This window comes from Boleophthalmus pectinirostris, unplaced genomic scaffold (genome assembly GCF_026225935.1).
Source record: "Boleophthalmus pectinirostris isolate CB_2022bp ecotype Guang Dong unplaced genomic scaffold, ASM2622593v1 HiC_scaffold_2, whole genome shotgun sequence".
Taxonomy (NCBI): domain Eukaryota; kingdom Metazoa; phylum Chordata; class Actinopteri; order Gobiiformes; family Gobiidae; genus Boleophthalmus; species Boleophthalmus pectinirostris.
The window spans coordinates 11,023,783-11,046,021 of NW_026571152.1; the positions used below are offsets into that span (position 1 = coordinate 11,023,783).

A 22,239-nucleotide genomic window follows, 5' to 3' on the forward strand; every position below is an offset into this window, starting at 1 on the left:
TGACAGGTGTGTGTGTTCAGGGTGTGTGACAGGTGTGTGTGTTCAGGTGTGTGACAGGTGTGTGTGTCAGTGTGTGACAGGTGTGTGACAGGTGTGTGTGTTCAGGGTGTGTGACAGGTGTGTGTGTTCAGGGTGTGTGACAGGTGTGTGTGTTCAGGGTGTGTGACAGGTGTGTGACAGGTGTGTGACAGGTGTGTGTGTTCAGGGTGTGTGACAGGTGTGTGTGTTCAGGGTGTGTGACAGGTGTGTGTGTTCAGGGTGTGTGACAGGTGTGTGACAGGTGTGTGTGTGTGACAGGTGTGTGACAGGTGTGTGTGTTCAGGGTGTGTGACAGGTGTGTGACAGGTGTGTGTGTTCAGGGTGTGTGACAGGTGTGTGTGACAGGTGTGTGTGTTCAGGGTGTGACAGGTGTGTGTGTTCAGGGTGTGTGACAGGTGTGTGTGTTCAGGGTGTGTGACAGGTGTGTGTGTTCAGGGTGTGTGACAGGTGTGTGACAGGTGTGTGTGTTCAGGGTGTGACAGGTGTGTGTGACAGGTGTGTGTGTTCAGGGTGTGACAGGTGTGTGTGACAGGTGTGTGTGTGTTCAGGGTGTGACAGGTGTGTGACAGGTGCGTGACAGGTGTGTGACAGGTGTGTGACAGGTGCGTTCAGGGCCGTGCTGCTCGCAGGTGCAGGAGGATGGACACGTCTTGTGGAGATAAACAGAAAACTCCGAGCTCGTTCAGCGCCGCCTGAGGCGACGGTTCGAGTCCCGCCGGGCCCCGGGCTCCAGGGTCCTGGTTCAGATCCCGGTTCAGGTCCGAGTCCTGGAGCAAGTCCTGGAGCAGGAGAGCCGAGCCCAGACTGAGAGTGAGGACGATACACGCCTCCTTCACACTGACAAACAAACAAACAAACAAAACTTTTACTCGAGTAACATTAACCCAGAATCTCAGAACTTCAGAACCTCACTGACTGTTTGAAGAAGTTCTCGGGGCGTTTGCAGTAGTGTCCAAACAGCGGGAACAGGTTTCTGCTCATGTCAAACTGAAGCTGAGCAGCTCCCCCTTCAGAGAAGTGATTGGCCAGAATCACCTGAAACACAAGACCTGATTTAGACCTGGTTTAGTCCTGGTTTAGTCCTGGTTTAGTCCTAGTTTAGTCCTGGTTTAGTCCTAGTTTAGTCCTAGTTTAGTCCCAGTTTAGACCCAGTTTATATCCAGTTTAGACCCAGTTCAGACCCGGTTTAGTCCTAATTTAGGCCTGCTTTAGTTGTGCTTGAGTCCTGGTCCAGTCCTGGTTCAGTTTTTGATTTAGTCCTGGTTTAGTCCTTGTCCAGTCTTGGTCCAGTCCCGGTCCAGTCCCAGTCTAGTCCTGGTTTAGTCTCTAGTTTAGTCCTGGTCCAGTCCCTGGTCCAGTCTCGATCCAGTCCCTGGTCCAGTCCCAGTCCAGTCCCGGTCTAGTCCAGATCCAGTCCCGGTTCACCTCCTGGTAGATGAAGGCGTCCAGTCTCTCGGCGAGTCCCTGCCAGGTGATCTGGAACAGGGGCAGACTGAGCGCCGTGTGCAGCTGCAGCAGACGGTCCCTGACGCAGAGCATCATGGGACACGCGGCGGTGGACAGGGACATGACGGTCTGGTCCTGAGGAGACGCCAGGGACAACCACCTGAGGGCGCCAAAACAGAACGTCAAAACCAGAACGTCCAAACCAGAAGGTCCAAAACCAGAACGTCAAAACCATCCATCCATTTTCGTCCGCTTATCCGGGGCCGGGTCGCGGGGGCAGCAGCCCAAGCAGGGACTCCCAGACTTCCTTCACCCCAGACACGTCCTCCAGCTCCTCCAGGGGGACCCTGAGGTGTTCCCAGGCCAGTCCAGAGACATAGTCCCTCCAGTGTGTCCTGGGTCTTCCCCGGGGCCTCCTCCCGGCGGGACATGAACACCTCCTGAGGGACACGTCCAGGAGACATCAGAACAGATGCCCGAGCCTCAACTGGCTCCTCTCGACGTGGAGGAGCAGCGGCTCTACTCCGAGCTCCTCCCGTGTGACTGAGCTCCTCACTCTGTCTCTAAGGGAGACGCCCAGACACCCTGCGGAGGAAACTCATTTCGAGCACTTGTATCCGCGATCTCGTCCTTTCGGTCACTACCCAGAGCTCATGACCAGAGGTGAGAGTAGGAACGAAGACTGACCGGTAAATCAAGAGCTTCACCTTTAGACTCAGGTCCTCTTCACCACAACGATACAGCGACCGCATCACTGATCCACCTGTCAATCTCACGCTCCATCCTCCCCTCACTCATGAACAAGACCCCGAGATACTTGAACTCCTCCACTTGAGGCAAAGACTCCCCACCCACCTGGAGAGGGCAAGACACCTAAGTCCGAGGCCATGGTTCTCGACCGGAAAAAGAAGAACTGATCTTCATCCCAGACACTTCACACTCGGGTCAAACCGCCCCAGTGCACATTGCAGGTCCTGGTTCGATGAAGCCAACAGAACATCATCTGCAAACAGCAGAGATGATCCTGTGGTCCCAAAACCGGCCCCTCCGGCCCCTGACTGCACCTAGAAACTCTGTCCATAAACACAATGAACAGAACCGGTGACAGGTGCAGCCCTGGCGGAGTCCAACATGCACCGGGAACAGGTCTGACTTACTGCCGGCAACGAACACAGCTCCTGCTCCGGTCATACAGGGACCGGACCCCATACTCCCAGAGCGCCCCCCACAGGACACCACGAGGGACACGGTCAAAACCAGAACGTCCAAACCAAAATGACATGTCAGTGTGTGAGACGAGTCTGAGGTTTAAACTCTGACACGGCACAAGACACGACACGTTTACATCCAGTTTACTTTTAGTGTTTTTAAAAATGTTATTTTCACCCAAAACAAGAGAGTCACTTTTGCTCTCCACGCTAAGTCACTCCCCCTTCAGAGCCGTTACACTGATCGTTCTGTCACTGGTTTAGTTCTGGTCCAGTCCTGGCTCAGGTCCTGGCTCAGGTCCTGGCTCAGGTCCTGGCTCAGGTCCTGCTGTAGTCCTGGTTGTGGGACTTTCACACCTGTAAACAAACCAAACCTGGTCTGCTTGTCGTTTCATCAGTGTTGATGTTCTGGTAGGAAGCGTGTCGTTGTTTCTCGCTCTGATCTTCGTTCGTCACGTTCTCTGGACTCGACTGTTTGATAATGAGTGGCGGCTGCGTCTGGAGAACATGACCTCTCTGGTGCTGGTGGGTTGAGTCTGGTGCGGCACCGGGGACCCGTGGGCTCTGCGGTGGTTCTGTTCATCTGAGCCTGAGTGTGGTGGACCTGTGCTTCCTGCTCCTGTCTGTGCCCGTACACACAAACATCTGCTCTCTGCCCGAGTGTTCGGTCATTTCTGTGCACGTTCGGACATTACGTCTTCACCGTGTGCACACTGGTCACACCGACTTGTCAAAGCTTGATCCCGTCAGATCTCAGGAGCTCAGCAGGTCTGGGTCTGGACTTGGATGGAGACACTGGGAAAATCAGGAGCCACAGGGGGACGTCAGTCGCAAAAAAATAAATAAATAAGAATAAATAATACTAGTGAGCATCTTCACGCTGACGTCTGTGGATCGCTACGTGATTGTGGTCTGCTCCAAAAAGTCTCATCCACAGTCGTCAGAACGTGCTGCTCGGTCTGGTGTTCATCTGGAGCCTCGAACTCGTCCTGTTGGTGCCCGTGGTACAGCACCAGGTCCTCACGGGGCCCCAACAGCACCTTCAGCTGGGAGCACTGGCCCGGGCCGTCCTGCTCCGTCCTGCTCCGTCCTGCTGCTCATCAGCTGCTGTTAGGCAGAGGTCCATGCAGTCTCACGTGTCTCTGGTTTGGACCCAAGTTGGTGTCTCATCAGAGGGACCGCACCAGAATGAAACGAAAACCAACGAAAACCAGCGAAAACCAACAAAAACTAACCAAAACCAGCCCAACTAAAGCTGCGTTCAGACTGCACCTGAAGTGACTCAAATCTGATTTTTTGTCTCTATGTTCCTGTATCTGATCTTTTAATGACAGTCTGAACCACACAGATCCAATTTTTTTTCAAATGTGACCCAGGACACTTGGATATGTGCTCCTGAAACTGACACATATCTGATCTTTTGACATGTGACTTCAGTCTGAACAGCCAAAGTGCATTCATCCACCTACACGTCATCAACAAGACACAAACGTCACTATTCTGCGCTGAAGCAGGCGGAAACCGGAACTTTAAAATCTCCAGGTGCTCGATGCTGCGTCCATGTTTGGACAACTTGTGTAAACACAGAGACGCTCACTGCGGTTGACGTCGTCGTGTCTCCAGTGTCACATGTGGGACACTTTTGGGTCGTTTAATGTTCACACTGGAGTCACACACAAGTCACATTTAACTGGAAATGTGAACGACCTCGAAAAAACATCGGATTTCACAAAAAAATCGGAATTGAGCGTTAAGCCCTGCAGTCTGAACGTGGACTAAGAGCTTCTGGATCTAGTGGAACGTTTGGTGCTGTTGCTGTGAAAAAACACTAGTCTTGGTTCAGGTCCTGGCTCAAGTTCTGGCTCAAGTTCTGGCTCAAGTTCTGGCTCAAGTTCTGGCTCAAGTTCTGGCTCAAGTTCTGGCTCAAGTTCTGGCTCAAGTCCTGGCTCAAGTTCTGGCTCAAGTTCTGGCTCAAGTTCTGGCTCAAGTTCTGGCTCAAGTTCTGGTTCAAGTTCTGTTTCAGGTCCTAGTTCTGGTTCAGTTCAGTCCTGGTCAGTCCTGGTCCTGGTCCTGGTCCTCACCGGTCGTGGCAGTACGGTCGGGCCTTGTCGGACACTTCTCTCATGATGGTGTCGAGGAGGCGTGAGGTCATATCCGCCCTGAGTCGGTCCAAAAGTCCCAGAAGCCCCTGGAACAGCGACGACTCCAGCGACGCCAAGCGGCCGAGCTCCGTGACGCCCAGAGAGCCCACGATGCCCTCGTCGCCCAACGCCACGGCCGCCTGCTGCAGCTGCAGGAAGAACTGAACAAACACCAGAGATTCATCAAAACTGATCCAGAGTTTGAACAGAGACGATCAGAAGAGCAAATCCAGGAGGAGGAGCTGGATCGATTCAGACGATATCGGCTCGATACTTTATTTGATGTAATAAAACGGTTTAAGACAAATGTTGGTCCAGAATGTTCCACAGTGTTTGAGTTTTTATTCAGACAAATGTTTGGAACGTGGCAAAGGAGAAATTCAGTTCGTCAACTGGATGAGAGCGACGGGACTTACAAATCTGTAAACTGTGACACAACCGGGTCCAGTTGTTTGGTGTCAATAAAATCGTGAAAAGAGTAAAAATCTGTGTGTCGTTCGTTTATTCATTTTTCAAAATAAAACCAAAAATAAGAAAACGAAAAAACAACGATTTTCTTCATTATTTGTCTCCAAAACCAAAATGAAAAAACAGATAATGATTCGTTTTTTTTTCAGTTTTTGATTTTGTGTTTAAATGAAAAATGGAAAAAACGGATAATGGACTGAAACCAGGACCAGACCAGGACTGAAACCAGGACTGAACCAGGACCAGACCAGGACTGAAACCAGGACTGAGACCAGGACCAGACTGGACTGAAACCAGGACTGAACCAGGACCGGACAGGGACTGAACCAGGACTGAACCAGGTCCCGGTCTCAGTCCTGGTCTGGTCCCAGGCCCATCCCAACACTCAGTCCTGGTTTAGTCCTGGTTCAGTCCTGGTTTAGTCCTGGTTCAGTCCTGGTTTAGTCCTGGTTTAGTCCTGGTTTAGTCCGGTGTCACAGTTTAAGTCACGTAAACAGGAAACGGTCGTTATCCGTTTTTTTTTCCATTATCCATTTAAACACAAAATCAAAAACTGAAAAAACAAATCATCTGTTTTTTTTTTCATTTTGGTTTTGGAGACAAATAATGAAGAAAACTGTTGTTTTTTCATCATGAATGAATGAAACGAACAAACGACACACAGATTCGTTGACACACTGAATTTCTCCTTTGTCGTGGATTCTACCTGAATCTTTGGAACAAAACTGGATGGATTTTGCGGTCGGATAAACTGTGTTTTTAATGGAAATAAAATAGATTTTTCAGTCGGTGCGTCTCTATTCTTGAGCAGAAATGTTTCCTCGTTTGCACTGAGGTGGTGAAATCCCTCAGTCGTTCTATTTTAGGATCCACAACAAAAGAGAAAAGGGTCATTCCTGCGCTATTTCATAACATTTCCAGAAAATCTCACACATCATGTTTTTTATCACTAAAACTTCACAGGTTAGTCCATGAGAGGAAGGGACTATTTGGTAATTTTTAAACAATTTTTGGAGATCGAAGTGTGTGGGCCATTTGTTGAAATGGCGCGGAGTGACCCAAATTCAGATTCATCCAAGCTGCTTCTTGAGTTTTGGCCTTTTTCAATTTCTCTTTTGCTACAGATTCGACCTGAATCAGGATATCAGCTATCGGCCGATATGCTTGCTGATATGGGCCGATATTTCACGTGGGCATGTTATACCTCGTTATAAAGCTTAGACTCTCTACATTCTGTTCATTTAATCCAATTATTGGATTAAAAGGACATTTATTAGTGCAGATTTGTGATGTGAGGAGGAGCCTGTGTGAGCGGTGAGTGTTGGAAATACATCGACTCTGAAGCTAGTTTTGGTCATTTGTTATGGGTTAGCTGCTGTAGCTCCCGCACATAAACAGACTGTTTTCTATTGGTCTGTTCTAAAGTGATTATATTGGCCGTATATTTGCTCCTGGACCTGCACTGATGTAAATGAGCTGTGAACAGACGTGTGAATTATGACATTTGTGCATATAATTAATTACCGCGGCGCGCACGTATTTACGGCTAAAGGCTAATAGCGCTACTTTCTTTACTAGTTATGGGTCCGTCGCGAACGAAATTACTCTTAGAACCGGCTCTTTGAAGGGAACGACGGGAGCCTGATCCTTATTGGGAGCCGTGTTTTCTCTTTCTCTCACTTTTTTTCTCTTCACGCCGCGTGCAGATTCGTGGTTTGACAGCGGCAGCGGCTAAAAACGAAACTTTGAGAAATGTGCGTGTACGTAGGATAAAAAAAAATATAATAAAAAAAAAAAAAGAGCATATTTGACTGTAGTTTAGCATAAAATAAATAAGTCCCGGTTTAGTCCTTTTTCAGTCCTGGTTTAGACCTGGTTCAGTCCTGATTCAGTCCTGCTTTAGACGTGCTTTAGTCCTGCTTGCAACAAAACAATCTGAAGAGCCACTTGGGAGCCAAAAGAACCAGCAGCTTTTAGTGAGCCGAGCCAAAAGAGCCGGTTCTCTAAAAAGAACTGAAATCCCCATCACTAGTGTCTAGAATGTGATGCAAAAATGCCATTAGTCCAACCTACTGTCTGTAAATATGATGTAAAGAGGCAGAAGAACAATAAATGTTGCCTAAATAAACCCAATTTAAAATCCACCAGAGCCAAACCTGAACATGGTTTAAACATCACTCTCCACTCTGAACACGGTTTAAACTAGAGCCCGACCGATATGGATTTTGCTGTGGCCGATATGAAACCAATATAATGAAAGTTGGAGCTGCCGATAGCCGATATAATCGCCGATATATTTAGTGATGTAAAAATTCACAGTAAATGTTGAATTGTTAAAAAAACTTAGGTTTGGCTCTGGTGGATTTTAAATTGGGTTTATTTAGGCAACATTTATTGTTATTCTGCCTCTTTACATCATATTTACAGACAGTAGGTTGGCTTAATGGCATTTTTGCATCACATTCTAGACACTAGTGATGGTGTGTTCAGGGACAGTACGGACACACACAGACAAATGACTCCGTAGATAAATACTGATGTGGAGCCACATATTAGGACATTTATCTGTCTGTAAATTGGATTAAATAAACAGAATGTAGAGAGTCTAAGCTTTATAACAGGTATAACATGCCCACGTGAAATATCGGCCCCTATCAGCAAGTATATCGGCCGATAGCTGATATGCCTAAAGTTGCCGATATATCGGTCGGGCTCTAGTTTAAACCGTGTTCAGAGTGGAGAGTGATGTTTAAACCGTGTCAGAGTGGAGAGTGATGTTTAAGCCTGTCAGTGGAGAGTGATGTTAAACGTGTTCAGAGTGGAGAGTGATGTTTAAACCGTGTTCAGAGTGGAGAGTGATGTTTAAAACCGTGTTCAGAGTGGAGAGAGTGATGTTTAAGCCGTGTTCAGAGTGGAGAGTGATGTTTAAGCCGTGGTTCAGAGTGGAGATGATGTTTTAAACCGTGTCCAGAGTGGAGAGTGGAGAGTGATGTTTAAACGTGTCCAGAGTGGAGAGTGGAGAGTGATGTTTAAACCGTGTCCAGAGTGGAGAGTGATGTTTAAACCGTGTCCAGAGTGGAGAGTGATGTTTAAACCGTGTTCAGAGTGGAGAGTGATGTTTAAACCGTGTTCAGAGTGGAGAGTGATGTTTAAACCGTGTCCAGAGTGGAGAGTGATGTTTAAACCGTGTTCAGAGTGGAGAGTGATGTTTAAACCGTGTTCGAGAGTGGAGAGTGATGTTTAAACCGTGTCCGGAGTGGAGAGTGATGTTTAAACCGTGTTCGGAGTGGAGAGTGATGTTTAAACCGTGTCCAGAGTGGAGAGTGATGTTTAAGCCGTGTCCAGTGGAGAGTGATGTTTAACCGTGTCCGGAGTGGAGAGTGATGTTAAACCGTGTCCAGAGTGGAGAGTGATGTTTAAACCGTGTCCGGAGTGGAGAGTGATGTTTAAACCGTGTCCAGAGTGGAGAGTGATGTTTTAAACCGTGTCCGAGTGGAGAGTGATGTTTAAGCCGTGTCCAGAGTGGAGAGTGATGTTTAAACCGTGTTCAGAGTGGAGAGTGATGTTAAACCGTGTCCAGAGTGAGACCGTGTCAGAGTGGAGAGTGACGTTTAAGCCGTGTTCAGAGTGGAGAGTGACGTTTAAGCCGTGTTCAGAGTGGAGAGTGACGTTTAACCCGTGTTCAGAGTGGAGAGTGACGTTTAAGTTCCAGAGTGAGAGTGAGTTTAACCCGTGCCAGAGTGGAGAGTGACGTTTAAGCGTTGGAGAGTGATGTTTAAGCCGTGTTCAGAGTGGAGAGTGATGTTTAAAGCCGTGTCCAGAGTGGAGAGTGATGTTTAAGCCGTGTTCAGAGTGGAGAGTGATGTTTAAGCCGTGTTCAGAGTGGAGAGTGATGTTTAAGCCGTGTTCAGAGTGGAGAGTGATGTTTAAGCCGTGTCCAGAGTGGAGAGTGATGTTTAAGCCGTGTTCCAGAGTGGAGAGTGATGTTTAAGCCGTGTTCAGAGTGGAGAGTGACGTTTAAGCCGTGTCCAGAGTGGAGAGTGGAGAGTGATGTTTAAGCCGTGTTCAGAGTGGAGAGTGATGTTTAAACCGTGTGTCCAGAGTGGAGAGTGATGTTTAAGCCGTGTCCAGAGTGGAGAGTGGAGAGTGATGTTTAAGCCGTGTTCAGAGTGGAGAGTGATGTTTAAACCGTGTTCAGAGTGGAGAGTGATGTTTAAGCCGTGTTCAGAGTGAGAGTGGAGAGTGATGTTTAAACCGTGTCAGAGTGGAGAGTGATGTTTAAACCGTGTTCAGAGTGGAGAGTGATGTTTAAGCCGTGTTCAGAGTGGAGAGTGATGTTTAAGCCGTGTTCAGAGTGGAGAGTGACGTTTAAGCCGTGTTCAGAGTGGAGAGTGATGTTTAAGCCGTGTTCAGAGTGGAGAGTGACGTTTAAGCCGTGTCCAGAGTGGAGAGTGATGTTTTAAGCCGTGTCAGAGTGGAGAGTGACGTTTAAGCCGTGCTCAGAGTGGAGAGTGACGTTTAAGCCGTGTTCAGAGTGGAGAGTGACGTTTAAACCGTGTTCAGAGTGGAGAGTGATGTTTAAGCCGTGTCCAGAGTGGAGAGTGGAGAGTGATGTTTAAGCCGTGTTCAGAGTGGAGAGTGATGTTTAAACCGTGTCCAGAGTGGAGAGTGATGTTTAAGCCGTGTTCAGAGTGGAGAGTGATGTTTAAACCGTGTTCAGAGTGGAGAGTGATGTTTAAGCCGTGTCCAGAGTGGAGAGTGATGTTTAAACCGTGTTCAGAGTGGAGAGTGATGTTTAAGCCGTGTTCAGAGTGGAGAGTGATGTTTAAACCGTGTTCAGAGTGGAGAGTGATGTTTAAACCGTGTCCAGAGTGGAGAGTGATGTTTAAACCGTGTTCAGAGTGGAGAGTGATGTTTAAGCCGTGTTCAGAGTGGAGAGTGATGTTTAAGCCGTGTTCAGAGTGGAGAGTGGAGAGTCGTACCACGTTGTCCTCCCAGTCGGACAGGATGGTGGAGATGTAGTTGACGGCGTTGAGGATGGCGCAGTATCGTTCCCCCAGCGGCGCCCGAGACTCCTCCTTCATCACCTGCAGAACACAACAACAGAAGTGTGAGCACCAGCGGGTCCTGGACTGTCCCGGGTTCATCATGGTTCATGTAAACACAGAGTCCTGAAAAGTGCCACAGACGAGTCGAGTCACACGAGTCCAAAACACAAACACTTTTCACTCTTTTCATCACAACAGAAGCGAAAATAAATAAAGTGAAATGATGTTGAATAAAGAGAAAACCTGCACACGTCTGAAAACATGAACCACAGAACACACAACACACACACAGAACACAGAACACACACACACACACACACACACACACACACACACACACACAACACACACACAAGAACACACACACACAACACACACACACACACACACACACACAGAACACACACACACACACACACACACACAGACACACACACACACACACACACACACAGAACACACACACACACACACACACAGAACACACACACACACACACACACAGAACACACACACACAGAACACACACACACACACACACACAACACAGACACACACACACACACACACAGAACACACACACACACACACAGAACACACACAGAACACACAGAACACACACACACACACACACACACACACACACAACACAACACACACCACACAGACACACACACACACAACACACACACACAGAACACACACACACACACACACACAACACACACAGAACACACACACACACACACACACACACACACACACACACACACAGAAACACACACACACACACACACACACACACACAGAACACACACACACAGAACACACACACACAGAACACACACACACACACACACACACACACACACACACACAGACACACACACACACACACACACACACACACACACACAAGAACACACACACACAGAACACACACACACACACACACACACACACACACAGAACACACACACACACACACACAGAACACACACACACACACACAGACACACACACACACACACACAGAACACACACACACACACACACAACACACACAGAACACACACAACACACACACAGAAACACACACACACACACACAGAACACACACACAGAACACACACACACACACAGACACACACACACACACACACACACACACACACACACACACACACACACACACACAACACACACACACACAGAACACACACACACACAGAACACACAGACACACACACACACAGAACACACACACACACACACAGAAACACACACAGAACACACACACACACACACAGAACACACACAACACACACACACACAACACACAGAACACACACACACAACACAGAACACACACACACACACACACACAGACACACACAGAACACACACACACACACAACACACACACACAGAACACACACACACACACACACACACACACACACACAGAACACACACACACACACACACAGAACACACACACACACAGAACACACACACACACACACACACACAGAACACACAGAACACACACACAGAACACACACACACACACACACACACACACACACACACACACACACACAGAACACACACACACACACACGAACACACACACACACAGAACACACACACACACACACACACACACACAGAACACACACACACACACACAGACACACACACACACACACACACACACACAGAACACAAACACACACAGAACACACACACACACACAGACACACACACACACACACAGAACACACACACACAACACACAGAACACACACACAGAACACACACAACAGAACACACACACACACACACACACACACACACACAGAACACACACAGAACACACACACAACACACACACACACAACACACACACACAGAACACACACACACACACACACACACAGAACACACACACACACACACAGAACACACACACACACACACGACACACACACACACACACACAGAAACACACACACACACACAACACACACACACACACAGAACACACACACACACCGAACAACACACACAGAACACACACACACAGAACACACACACACACACAGAACACACACACACACACACACACACAACACACACACACACACACACAGAACACACACACACACACAGAAACACACACACACACACACACACAGAACACACACACACACACACAGAACACACACACACACACACAGAACACACACACACACACACACACACACACACACACACACACACACACACAGAACACACACACACACACACAGAAACACACACAGAACACACACACACAGAACACACACAACACAGAACACACACACACACACACAACACAAACACACACACACAGAACACAAACAGAACACACACACACAGAACACACACACACACACACAGAACACACAACACACACACACACACACACACACACACACACAGAACACACACACACACACACACACAGAACACACACACACACACACACAGAACACACACACACAGAACACACACACACACAGAACACAAACACACACACACACAGAACACACACACACACACACACACAGAACACACACACACACACAGAACACACACACACACACACACACACACACACACACACACACACACAGAACACACACACACACACAGAACACACACACACACACACACAGAACACAAACACACACACAACACACAGAACACAGACACACACACACACACAGAACACACACACACACACACACACACACAGAACACACACACACACACAGAACACACACACACAGAACACAACACACACACACACACACACACACACACACACAGAACACACACACACACACAGACACACACACACACACAGAACACACACACACAGAACACACACACACAGAACACACACACACACACACACACACACACACACACACACACACACAGAACACACACATCACCCCTCTGTCACAGAGAGAACACTCATATTCCACTGAGTCGTGTCCTTTAGTCCAACAGAAACTGAACCACATCAGCGACACAAGGAAACAACTGTTTTTATCAGAGACATTATAGTTTATGTAAATGAGTCATGTGGTTTTAAGTTTAATTTGTGTAAAACATAAACAAATGTGTCAAAGCTGCATTAAACATGTTGTGACAAAGTGGGTTTTTGTCTCATTTTAAACTCATTCATTTAATTCCACATTTTGATTTCTCAATATCCTATAATTACAGTTGCATATAATTCTTAGTTTTTGTTAATTATCACATTAGACATTGTTGATTTAAATAAACTTTTTTTGTTTATTCATTCTAGTTTGTCTTCCTCACACTGACCTGCAGCTCCACCTGGTCCAGACAGAAGAGGACGAGCCTCATGTCGACTGTTTTTAAAACCTCGGAGGAGGTCGGGGGCTGGACCGTGTGGAGGAAAACTGGTTTAAATTCTGATTCATTATTTTTTTGTGTATTTGGTTTTGTAGTTATTTTCAACACAGTTTAGTTTATGTTGATTTTAAAAGGGACTTGGGCCCAGGAAAAACATCTTTGCTTTTGAAAAGTGACCTGGAACCAAACCTCACCGGGGGGAGGGGGGAGGTACTTCCTGTTGGGCGAAGGATAAAAGCAGCAGGTGTCATCAGTTCGGAGACACTTCTGTGAAGGTTGTTTAGTGGTTTTTGATTTGAGTGACTTATTTTCTGTTTATTTGTACTTTCGTTGGTGAACTCCAGAACTAAAACAGTACCAGCAAAACCCGACTTTAGGTCTTAAGGTCTTAAAGACCTTAAGACCTAAGGTCCGGTTCGTTTAGGTCCGGTCCGACGCCCCGGCGGTTCTGACCTGAGTGAGTCGGATCCTGAAGTCGTCCACCAGCTCCCTCTGCAGCTCCAGGAACTTCAGCTGAGACGAGGCGCACGGTAACCCACGGTAACGGTCTGAGGGAAACACACCGGGATATTACAGCCTGGTCCAGTCCTGGTCCAGTCCTAGACTTGGTTTACTCCCAGTCCAGTCCTAGTCTTGGTTCAGTCCCAGTCTTGGTTTATTCCTGATCCTGGTCCAGTCCTGGTCCACTCCTGGTATTGGTCCAGTCCTGGTCCAGTCCTGGTCCAGACCTGGTTCAGACCTGGTCTTGGTTCAGGTCCTGGTCTTGGTTCAAGTCCTCGTCTTGGTTCAAGTCCTGGTTCCAGCCTGGTTCAGTCCTTGGTCTAGTCCTAGTCCTGGTTTAACCCTTATTCAGTCCTGTTTTAGTCCTGGTCCTGACTCAGTCCTGATTCAGTCCTGGTCTTGGTTCAGTCCTTGGTTCCATCCTGGTCTAGTCCTTGGTCTAGTCCTTGGTCTAGTCCTTGGTCTAGTCCTTGGTCTAGTCCTTGGTCTAGTCCTTGGTCTAATCTTAGTCCTGGTTTAACCCTGGTCCAGTCCAGGTCCAGTCTTCACCTGTGATGACCTGCAGGAGGGTCATGAAGGTCTCTGCACAGTCTGGAGCTTTGAGTTCGTCCACGTCGCTGATGTCCTTGTACTGAGAACTCCAGGCTCCTTCAGACGCCAACATGGAGTCCACCTTCTCCAACGCCACTGAAGAAACAAACAAACAAACAACATGGAGTCCACCTTCTCCAACGCCACTGAAGAAACAAACAAACAAACAACATGGAGTCCACCTTCTCCAACGCCACTGAAGAAACAAACAAACAACATGGAGTCCACCTTCTCCAACGCCACTGAAGAAACAAACAAACAACATGGAGTCCACCTTCTCCAACGCCACTGAAGAAACATTTTACTTTTAATTCATCCAGATATTTCACATTTACTTCAGAACTGTTCTTCAAACTGTTCTCCTCAGATGTTTCTCCAGGTTCCAGTCGTTTCTTCTCTCTGACCCTCTGAGGTTTCAATGAGAAGAAACGACCTGGAGGAACCTGGAGGAACCTGGAGAGCACAGGTGTGGATTAAATCAGAGTGTGTCTTACTCTTCTTCTCCATGGAGAGCCACTTCTGGAGCAGGTTCTCCTCGAGGAGCAGGTGGAGCAGGCCGGGCACAGACGGAGGGAGCAGCAGCTGACCACGGAGCTCCTTCTCGAAGTGCAGCACCTCCTCCACCAGGTGGCAGAAGAGAGCGTCCTCGTACAGCAGCCGGGACGCGTCGCTCTGAACCTTCAGCTGGACCAGAGACAAGAGCCCGCGGCAAAAGTCCACCTGGAACCAGACCAAAACCAGGTCTAAACCAGGTCTAAACCAGGTCTAAACCAGGTCTAAACCAGAGACAAGAGTCCACAGCAAAAGTCCACCTGAAACCAGACCAAAACCAGGTCTAAACCAGGTCTAAAGCAGAGACAAGAACCTATGGCAAAGGTCCACCTGGAACCAGATCAAAACCAGGTCTAAAACCAGGTCTAAACCAGAGACAAGAGCCCGCGGCAAAAGTCCACCTGGAACCAGACTGGAACCAGACCAAAACCAGGTCTAAACCAGGTCTAAACCAGAGACAAGAACCTACGGCAAAAGTCCACCTGGAACCAGACCAAAAACAGGTCTAAAAGAGGTCTAAAATAGGTCTAAAAGAGGTTTAAAAGAGGTCTAAACCAGGTCTAAACCAGGTCTGAACCAAGTCTGAACCAGGTCTGAAATAGGTCTAACCCAGGTCTAAACCAAAGACAAGAACCTACGGTTAAAGTCGACCTGGAACTAGATCAAAACCAGGTCTAAACGTGGTCTAATTGTGGTCTAAATGAGGTCTAGACCAGGTCTAGACCAGGTCTCACCTTGGCGCTGACCCCGGCTCCGGCTCGGTCCAGGATGGGTTGGATCTTCTCCTCCAGAAACTCTGAGCTGTAATTGATCCAGACCAGGACCTGGGTCAGGTACCACTCGGGCTGTGGACAGAGGAGCAAAATGTTCCACATATGAGCTTTAAAATAAATCTCCACACTTCACAAACGTTTCTTCTTCTCGTTCTTGGTTTGGCATCAGCTCCACAAACTCGTCGTCACATTAATCTTACGCTTTCAAACGACACTTTCTGACACTTTGCTGCTGACGTGTGGGTCGTGTCACCATGGTAACCGCTGAACATTCCCCCACAGACACACATGCAGACCCCCCGGCGTGGAGCGAGCCGTAGCGGACTCAGAGTCAGAGTCAGAGTCAGAGTCAGAGTGAGAGTCAGAGGAGTCGTGGCTCAGACCTTGCTCAGACAGTTGGTTTGTCTGTTTCCGTAAAAGTGGAACTTGAATCTCTTGGTGAGCGGCAGGAGCATGATCTGCAGCGGGAGGCACACTTCCTGTTTACGCCCCGTGGAACTCTGGGAAATGATGTCATCCCTGAGTTTGGCAAGATGTAAGGACAGAAGAACTACAAAAACTACAAATCTACAAAACACCAAAACTACAAAACTACAAATCTGCAAAACTACAAAACTACAAAAACTACAAATCTACAAAACTACAAATCTACAAAACTACAAATCTACAAAACTACAAAAACTACAAATCTACAAAACTACAAATCTACAAAAACTACAAAAACTACAAATCTACAAATCTACAAAACTACAAAAACTACAAAAACTACAAAACTACAAAACTACAAAACTACAAAACTACAAAACTACAAAACTACAAATACTACAAAAACTACAAATCTGCAAAACTACAAAAACTACAAATCTACAAAACTACAAAAACTACAAATCTACAAAAACTACAAAACTACAAATCTGCAAAACTACAAATCTACAAAACTACAAATCTACAAAACAACAAAAACTACAAATCTACAAAAACTACAACACTACAAATCTACAAAAACTACAAATCTACAAAACACTGAAACACCAAGATGCCAAGACACCAAAACAGCAGAAGAAGACATGAGGAGAAAAATGCCAAAATGTTCGTGGAACTTTCCAAATGAGCCCTGAGCAGCTCTAAACCAGGTCTAAACTGGGTCTAAACCATATCTAAAACCAGGTCTAAACCAGGTCTAAACCGGGTCTAAACCAAGTCTAAACCCAAGTCTAAAAAGGGTCTAAACACATCTAAAACCAGGTCTAAACTGGGTCTAAACTGTCTAAATCAGGTCTAAAATCAGGTCTAAAACCAGGTCTAAAACCACGTCTAAAACCAGGTCTAAAACCAGGTCTAAAACCAGGTCTAAAACCAGGTCTAAAAAGAGTCTAAAACCAGGTCTAAAAAAAGTCTAAACCACATCTAAAACCAGGTCTAAACCAAGTCTAAACCGGGTCTAAACCAGATCTAAACCCAGGTCTAAAAAGGGTCTAAACCGTGTCTAAAACGTGTCTAAAACAAGTCTAAGCCAGGTCTAAATCCAGGTCTAAAACCAGGCCTAAACCAGTATTCGAGGTCTAAAAAGGATACGAGGTCTGCAGAGCGAGGAGCTGAGACACCAGAGCCTCGAGCTGAGACGAAACATCTGGAACGTTCTGAGGAACCGACAGGACCTGAGTCGGAGGAGACAAGATCGGCCAGTGGAGACACGACAGGACCTCCTCAAAATCACTGAACAAACACAGAAAGATCAGAGAGAGACAGGAGCAGACAGGTGCAGACAGGAGCAGACAGGAGCAGACAGGAGCAGACAGGAGCAGGCAGACAGGCGCAGACAGGTGCAGACAGGTGCAGACAGGAGCAGACAGGAGCAGACAGGTGCAGACAGGAGCAGACAGGTGCAGACAGGTGCAGACAGGTGCAGACAGGTGCAGACAGGTGCAGACAGGTGCAGACAGGAGCAGACAGGAGCAGACAGGAGCAGACAGGTGCAGACAGGAGCAGACAGGTGCAGACAGGTGCAGACAGGTGCAGACAGGAGCAGACAGGAGCAGACAGGAGCAGGCAGGCGCAGACAGGTGCAGACAGGTGCAGACAGGTGCAGACAGGTGCAGACAGGAGCAGACAGGAGCAGACAGGAGCAGACAGGAGCAGACAGGAGCAGACAGGTGCAGACAGGTGCAGACAGGTGCAGACAGGAGCAGACAGGAGCAGACAGGTGCAGACAGGTGCAGACAGGTGCAGACAGGAGCAGACAGGAGCAGACAGGTGCAGACAGGTGCAGACAGGAGCAGACAGGAGCAGACAGGAGCAGGCAGGAGCAGACCTGGTGAGTCGGTCTTTGAGGATCTTGTGCCAGAATCGGAGCGTCTGCTGGAGGAAGTTCTGGAGGTGGGAACATCTGGACTCCTTCAGGGACACGACCAGGGCGGACATTTTGTCCACGGCGGAGACGGCGTCCCACACTGAGTTTGTCATGAGACACTGCTGCACCAGAGAACTGAGGACAGACCGAGACAGACCGAGTCAGACCAGACCGAGTCAGACCGAGTCAGACCGAGACAGAGAGACAGACCGAGTCAGACCGAGACCGAGTCAGACCGAGACGAGACCGAGACAGACCGAGTCAGACCGAGACCGAGACAGACCGAGACAGACCGAGTCAGACCGAGTCAGACCGAGTCAGACCGAGTCAGACCGAGACAGACCGAGACAGACCGAGTCAGACCGAGTCAGACCGAGTCAGACCGAGACAGACCGAGACAGACCGAGACAGACCGAGACAGACAGACCGAGACAGACCGAGACAGACCGAGACAGACCGACCGAGACAGACCGAGACAGACCGAGTCAGACCGAGTCAGACCGAGTCAGACCAGACCGAGTCAGACCAGACCGAGACAGACCGAGACAGACCGAGACAGACCGAGACAGACCGAGAGACCGAGACAGACCGAGTCAGACCGAGACAGACCGAGACCAGACCGAGTCAGACCGAGTCAGACCAGACCGAGTCAGACCGAGTCAGACCGAGTCAGACCGAGACAGACCGAGACAGACCAGACCGAGTCGGACCGAGTCAGACCAGACCGAGTCAGACCGAGTCAGACCGAGTCAGACCGAGACAGACCGAGACAGACCGAGACAGACCGAGACAGACCGAGTCAGACCGAGTCAGACCGAGACAGACCGAGTCAGACCGAGTCAGACCGAGTCAGACCAGACCGAGTCAGACCAGACCGAGTCAGACCGAGCCAGACCGAGTCAGACCGAGTCAGACCGAGACAGACCGAGTCAGACCGAGACAGACCGAGTCAGACCGAGACAGACCGAGTCAGACCGAGTCAGACCGAGTCAGACCGAGTCAGACCAGACCGAGACAGACCGAGTCAGACCGGGACGAGTCCGGGGTTCAGGCCCAGGTCTGGTCACAAACACCTATCCACACACACACACACACACCTGTCCACACACACGCACCTGTCCACACACACACCTGTCCACACACACACACACCTGTCCACACACACACGCACCTGTCCACACACACGCACCTGTCCACACACACGCACCTGTCCACACACACACGCACCTGTCCACACACACACGCACCTGTCCACACACACACCTGTCCACACACACACCTGTCCACACACACACCTGTCCACACACACGCACCTGTCCACACACACACCTGTCCACACACACACCTGTCCACACAGACACACACACACACTGTCCACACACACACACACTGTCCACACACACACACACTGTCCACACACACACTGTCCACACACACACACACACACTGTCCACACACACGCACCTGTCCACACACACGCACACTGTCCACACACACGCACCTGTCCACACACACACACACCTGTCCACATGCACCTGTCCACACGCACCTGTCCACACACACACGCACCTGTCCACACACACACACACACTGTCCACACACACACCTGTCCACACACGCACCTGTCCACACACACGCACCTGTCCACACGCACCTGTCCACACACACACACACCTGTCCACACACACACCTGTCCACACACACACGCACCTGTCCACACACACACCTGTCCACACACACACCTGTCCACACACGCACCTGTCCACACACACACCTGTCCACACGCACCTGTCCACACACACACCTGTCCACACACACACACACTGTCCACACACACACACTGTCCACACACACACACTGTCACACTGTCCACACGCACCTGTCCACACACCTGTCCACACACACCTGTCCACACACACTGTCCACACGCACCTGTCCACACACACACCTGTCCACACACACCTGTCCACACGCACCTGTCCACACACGCACCTGTCCACACACACCTGTCCACACGCACCTGTCCACACACGCACTGTCCCACACTGTCCACACGCACCTCCACACGCACCTGTCCACACGCACACTGTCCACACTGTCCACACACACCTGTCCACACGCACCTGTCCACACACACCTGTCCACACACACCTGTCCACACACACCTGTCCACACACACACACACTGTCCACACACACCTGTCCACACACACCTGTCCACACGCACCTGTCCACACACACCTGTCCACACACACCTGTCCACACACGCACCTGTCCACACGCACCTGTCCACACACACCTGTCCACACACGCACCTGTCCACACGCACCTGTCCACACACACACCTGTCCACACGCACCTGTCCACACACACCTGTCCACACACACCTGTCACCTGTCCACACACACCTGTCCACACACACACCTGTCCACACACACCTGTCCACACGCACCTGTCCACACACACCTGTCCACACGCACTGTCCACACACACACCTGTCCACACGCACCTGTCCACACACACCTGTCCACACACGCACCTGTCCACACACACCTTCCACACACGCACCTGTCCACACGCACCTGTCCACACACACACCTGTCCACACACGCACCTGTCCACACGCACCTGTCCACACGCACCTGTCCACACGCACCTGTCCCACACACACACACCTGTCCACACACGCACCTGTCCACACACACCTGTCCACACGCACCTGTCCACACACACCTGTCCACACACGCACCTGTCCACACACACCTGTCCTCGTGGTCGTACCTGAGTTCTTCGATCTGTTGGAGACACTGTAGATATTTCATGTGTCTCTCGATGACGTCGACCTGATGAAACGCGAGTCCAAAACTCTCCATACACGGACGAGCCTCCTCCAGGTGCTGATACACAAACCAGAGATTAGTCCTGGTCTAGTCCTGGTACGGTCCCTGGTCCAGTCCCTGGTCCAGTCCCTAGTCCAGTCCATGGTCCGGTCCATGGTCCGGTCCATGGTCCGGTCCATGGTCCGGTCCATGGTCCGGTCCATGGTCCGGTCCATGGTCCGGTCCATGGCCCGGTCCATGGTCCGGTCCATGGTCCGGTCCCTGGTCCAGTCCATGGTCCAGTCCATGGTCCAGTCCCTGGTGTAATCCTTGGTTCAGGTCCTGGTCTGGTCCGTGGTCTGATTCTTGGTCTAGTCCCTGGTTCAGTCCCTGGTTGAAATTCTGAGTCTAAACCTGGTTCAGACCTTGTTTAGTCCTGGTTTAGTCCTGGTTTAGTTCTGGTTTAGTTCCTGGTTTAGTCCTGGTTTAGTCCTGGTTTAGTTCTGGTTTAGTCCTGGTTTAGTCCTGGATTAGTTCTGGTTTAGTCCTGGTTTAGTTCTGGTTTAGTTCTGGTTTAGTTCTGGTCTAAACCTGGTTGAGACCTGTTTGAGTTCTGGTTTAAACCTGGTCCAGACCTGGTTGAGTTCTTCAGACACCTGCTCTTCTCTCTTGAGCAGATCTTGGGTTTTTTCAGAAACTTTTTCTGCGTCTCTGAGCGCCGACGACACTCGCGGAGGAAAACCGTCCGGCTCCGTCCGAACCTGGAACAAAAACAAAAACAAGAAGAAAAATCCTGATTTCAAACGAACGATCGATGAAACTCAAATCTCAAAAATCTAACCACAAAGCCCAGTTCCACATTTACACTG

At 49.2% G+C, this 22,239-nt stretch overlaps 1 protein-coding gene across 3 annotated transcripts; it reads right to left on the reverse strand.

Moving 5' to 3' along the window:
* Positions 1-309: 309 nt before the first annotated feature.
* Positions 310-22,125, reverse strand: rint1 (RAD50 interactor 1). 3 transcript variants are annotated; one of them, XM_055155265.1, is made up of 15 exons: positions 22,006-22,125; positions 21,333-21,448; positions 18,514-18,687; positions 17,778-17,918; positions 16,586-16,721; positions 16,164-16,274; positions 15,372-15,597; positions 14,836-14,973; positions 14,239-14,333; positions 10,285-10,389; positions 4,775-4,995; positions 1,465-1,645; positions 956-1,074; positions 620-876; positions 310-434 (listed from the first exon to the last, which is right to left on the reverse strand). In XM_055155265.1, exons 2-14 carry the CDS (start codon positions 21,422-21,424, stop codon positions 648-650), a joined length of 1,968 nt encoding a protein of 655 aa, XP_055011240.1. In that variant the 5' UTR covers positions 21,425-21,448; positions 22,006-22,125; the 3' UTR covers positions 310-434; positions 620-647. The 3 variants fall into 3 exon arrangements, with proteins under 3 accessions (XP_055011240.1, XP_055011239.1, XP_055011241.1); XM_055155264.1 differs by having other exon boundaries at positions 388-486; XM_055155266.1 differs by lacking the exons at positions 310-434; positions 16,586-16,721; positions 17,778-17,918; positions 22,006-22,125 and having other exon boundaries at positions 579-876; positions 21,333-21,442.
* Positions 22,126-22,239: the final 114 nt, after the last annotated feature.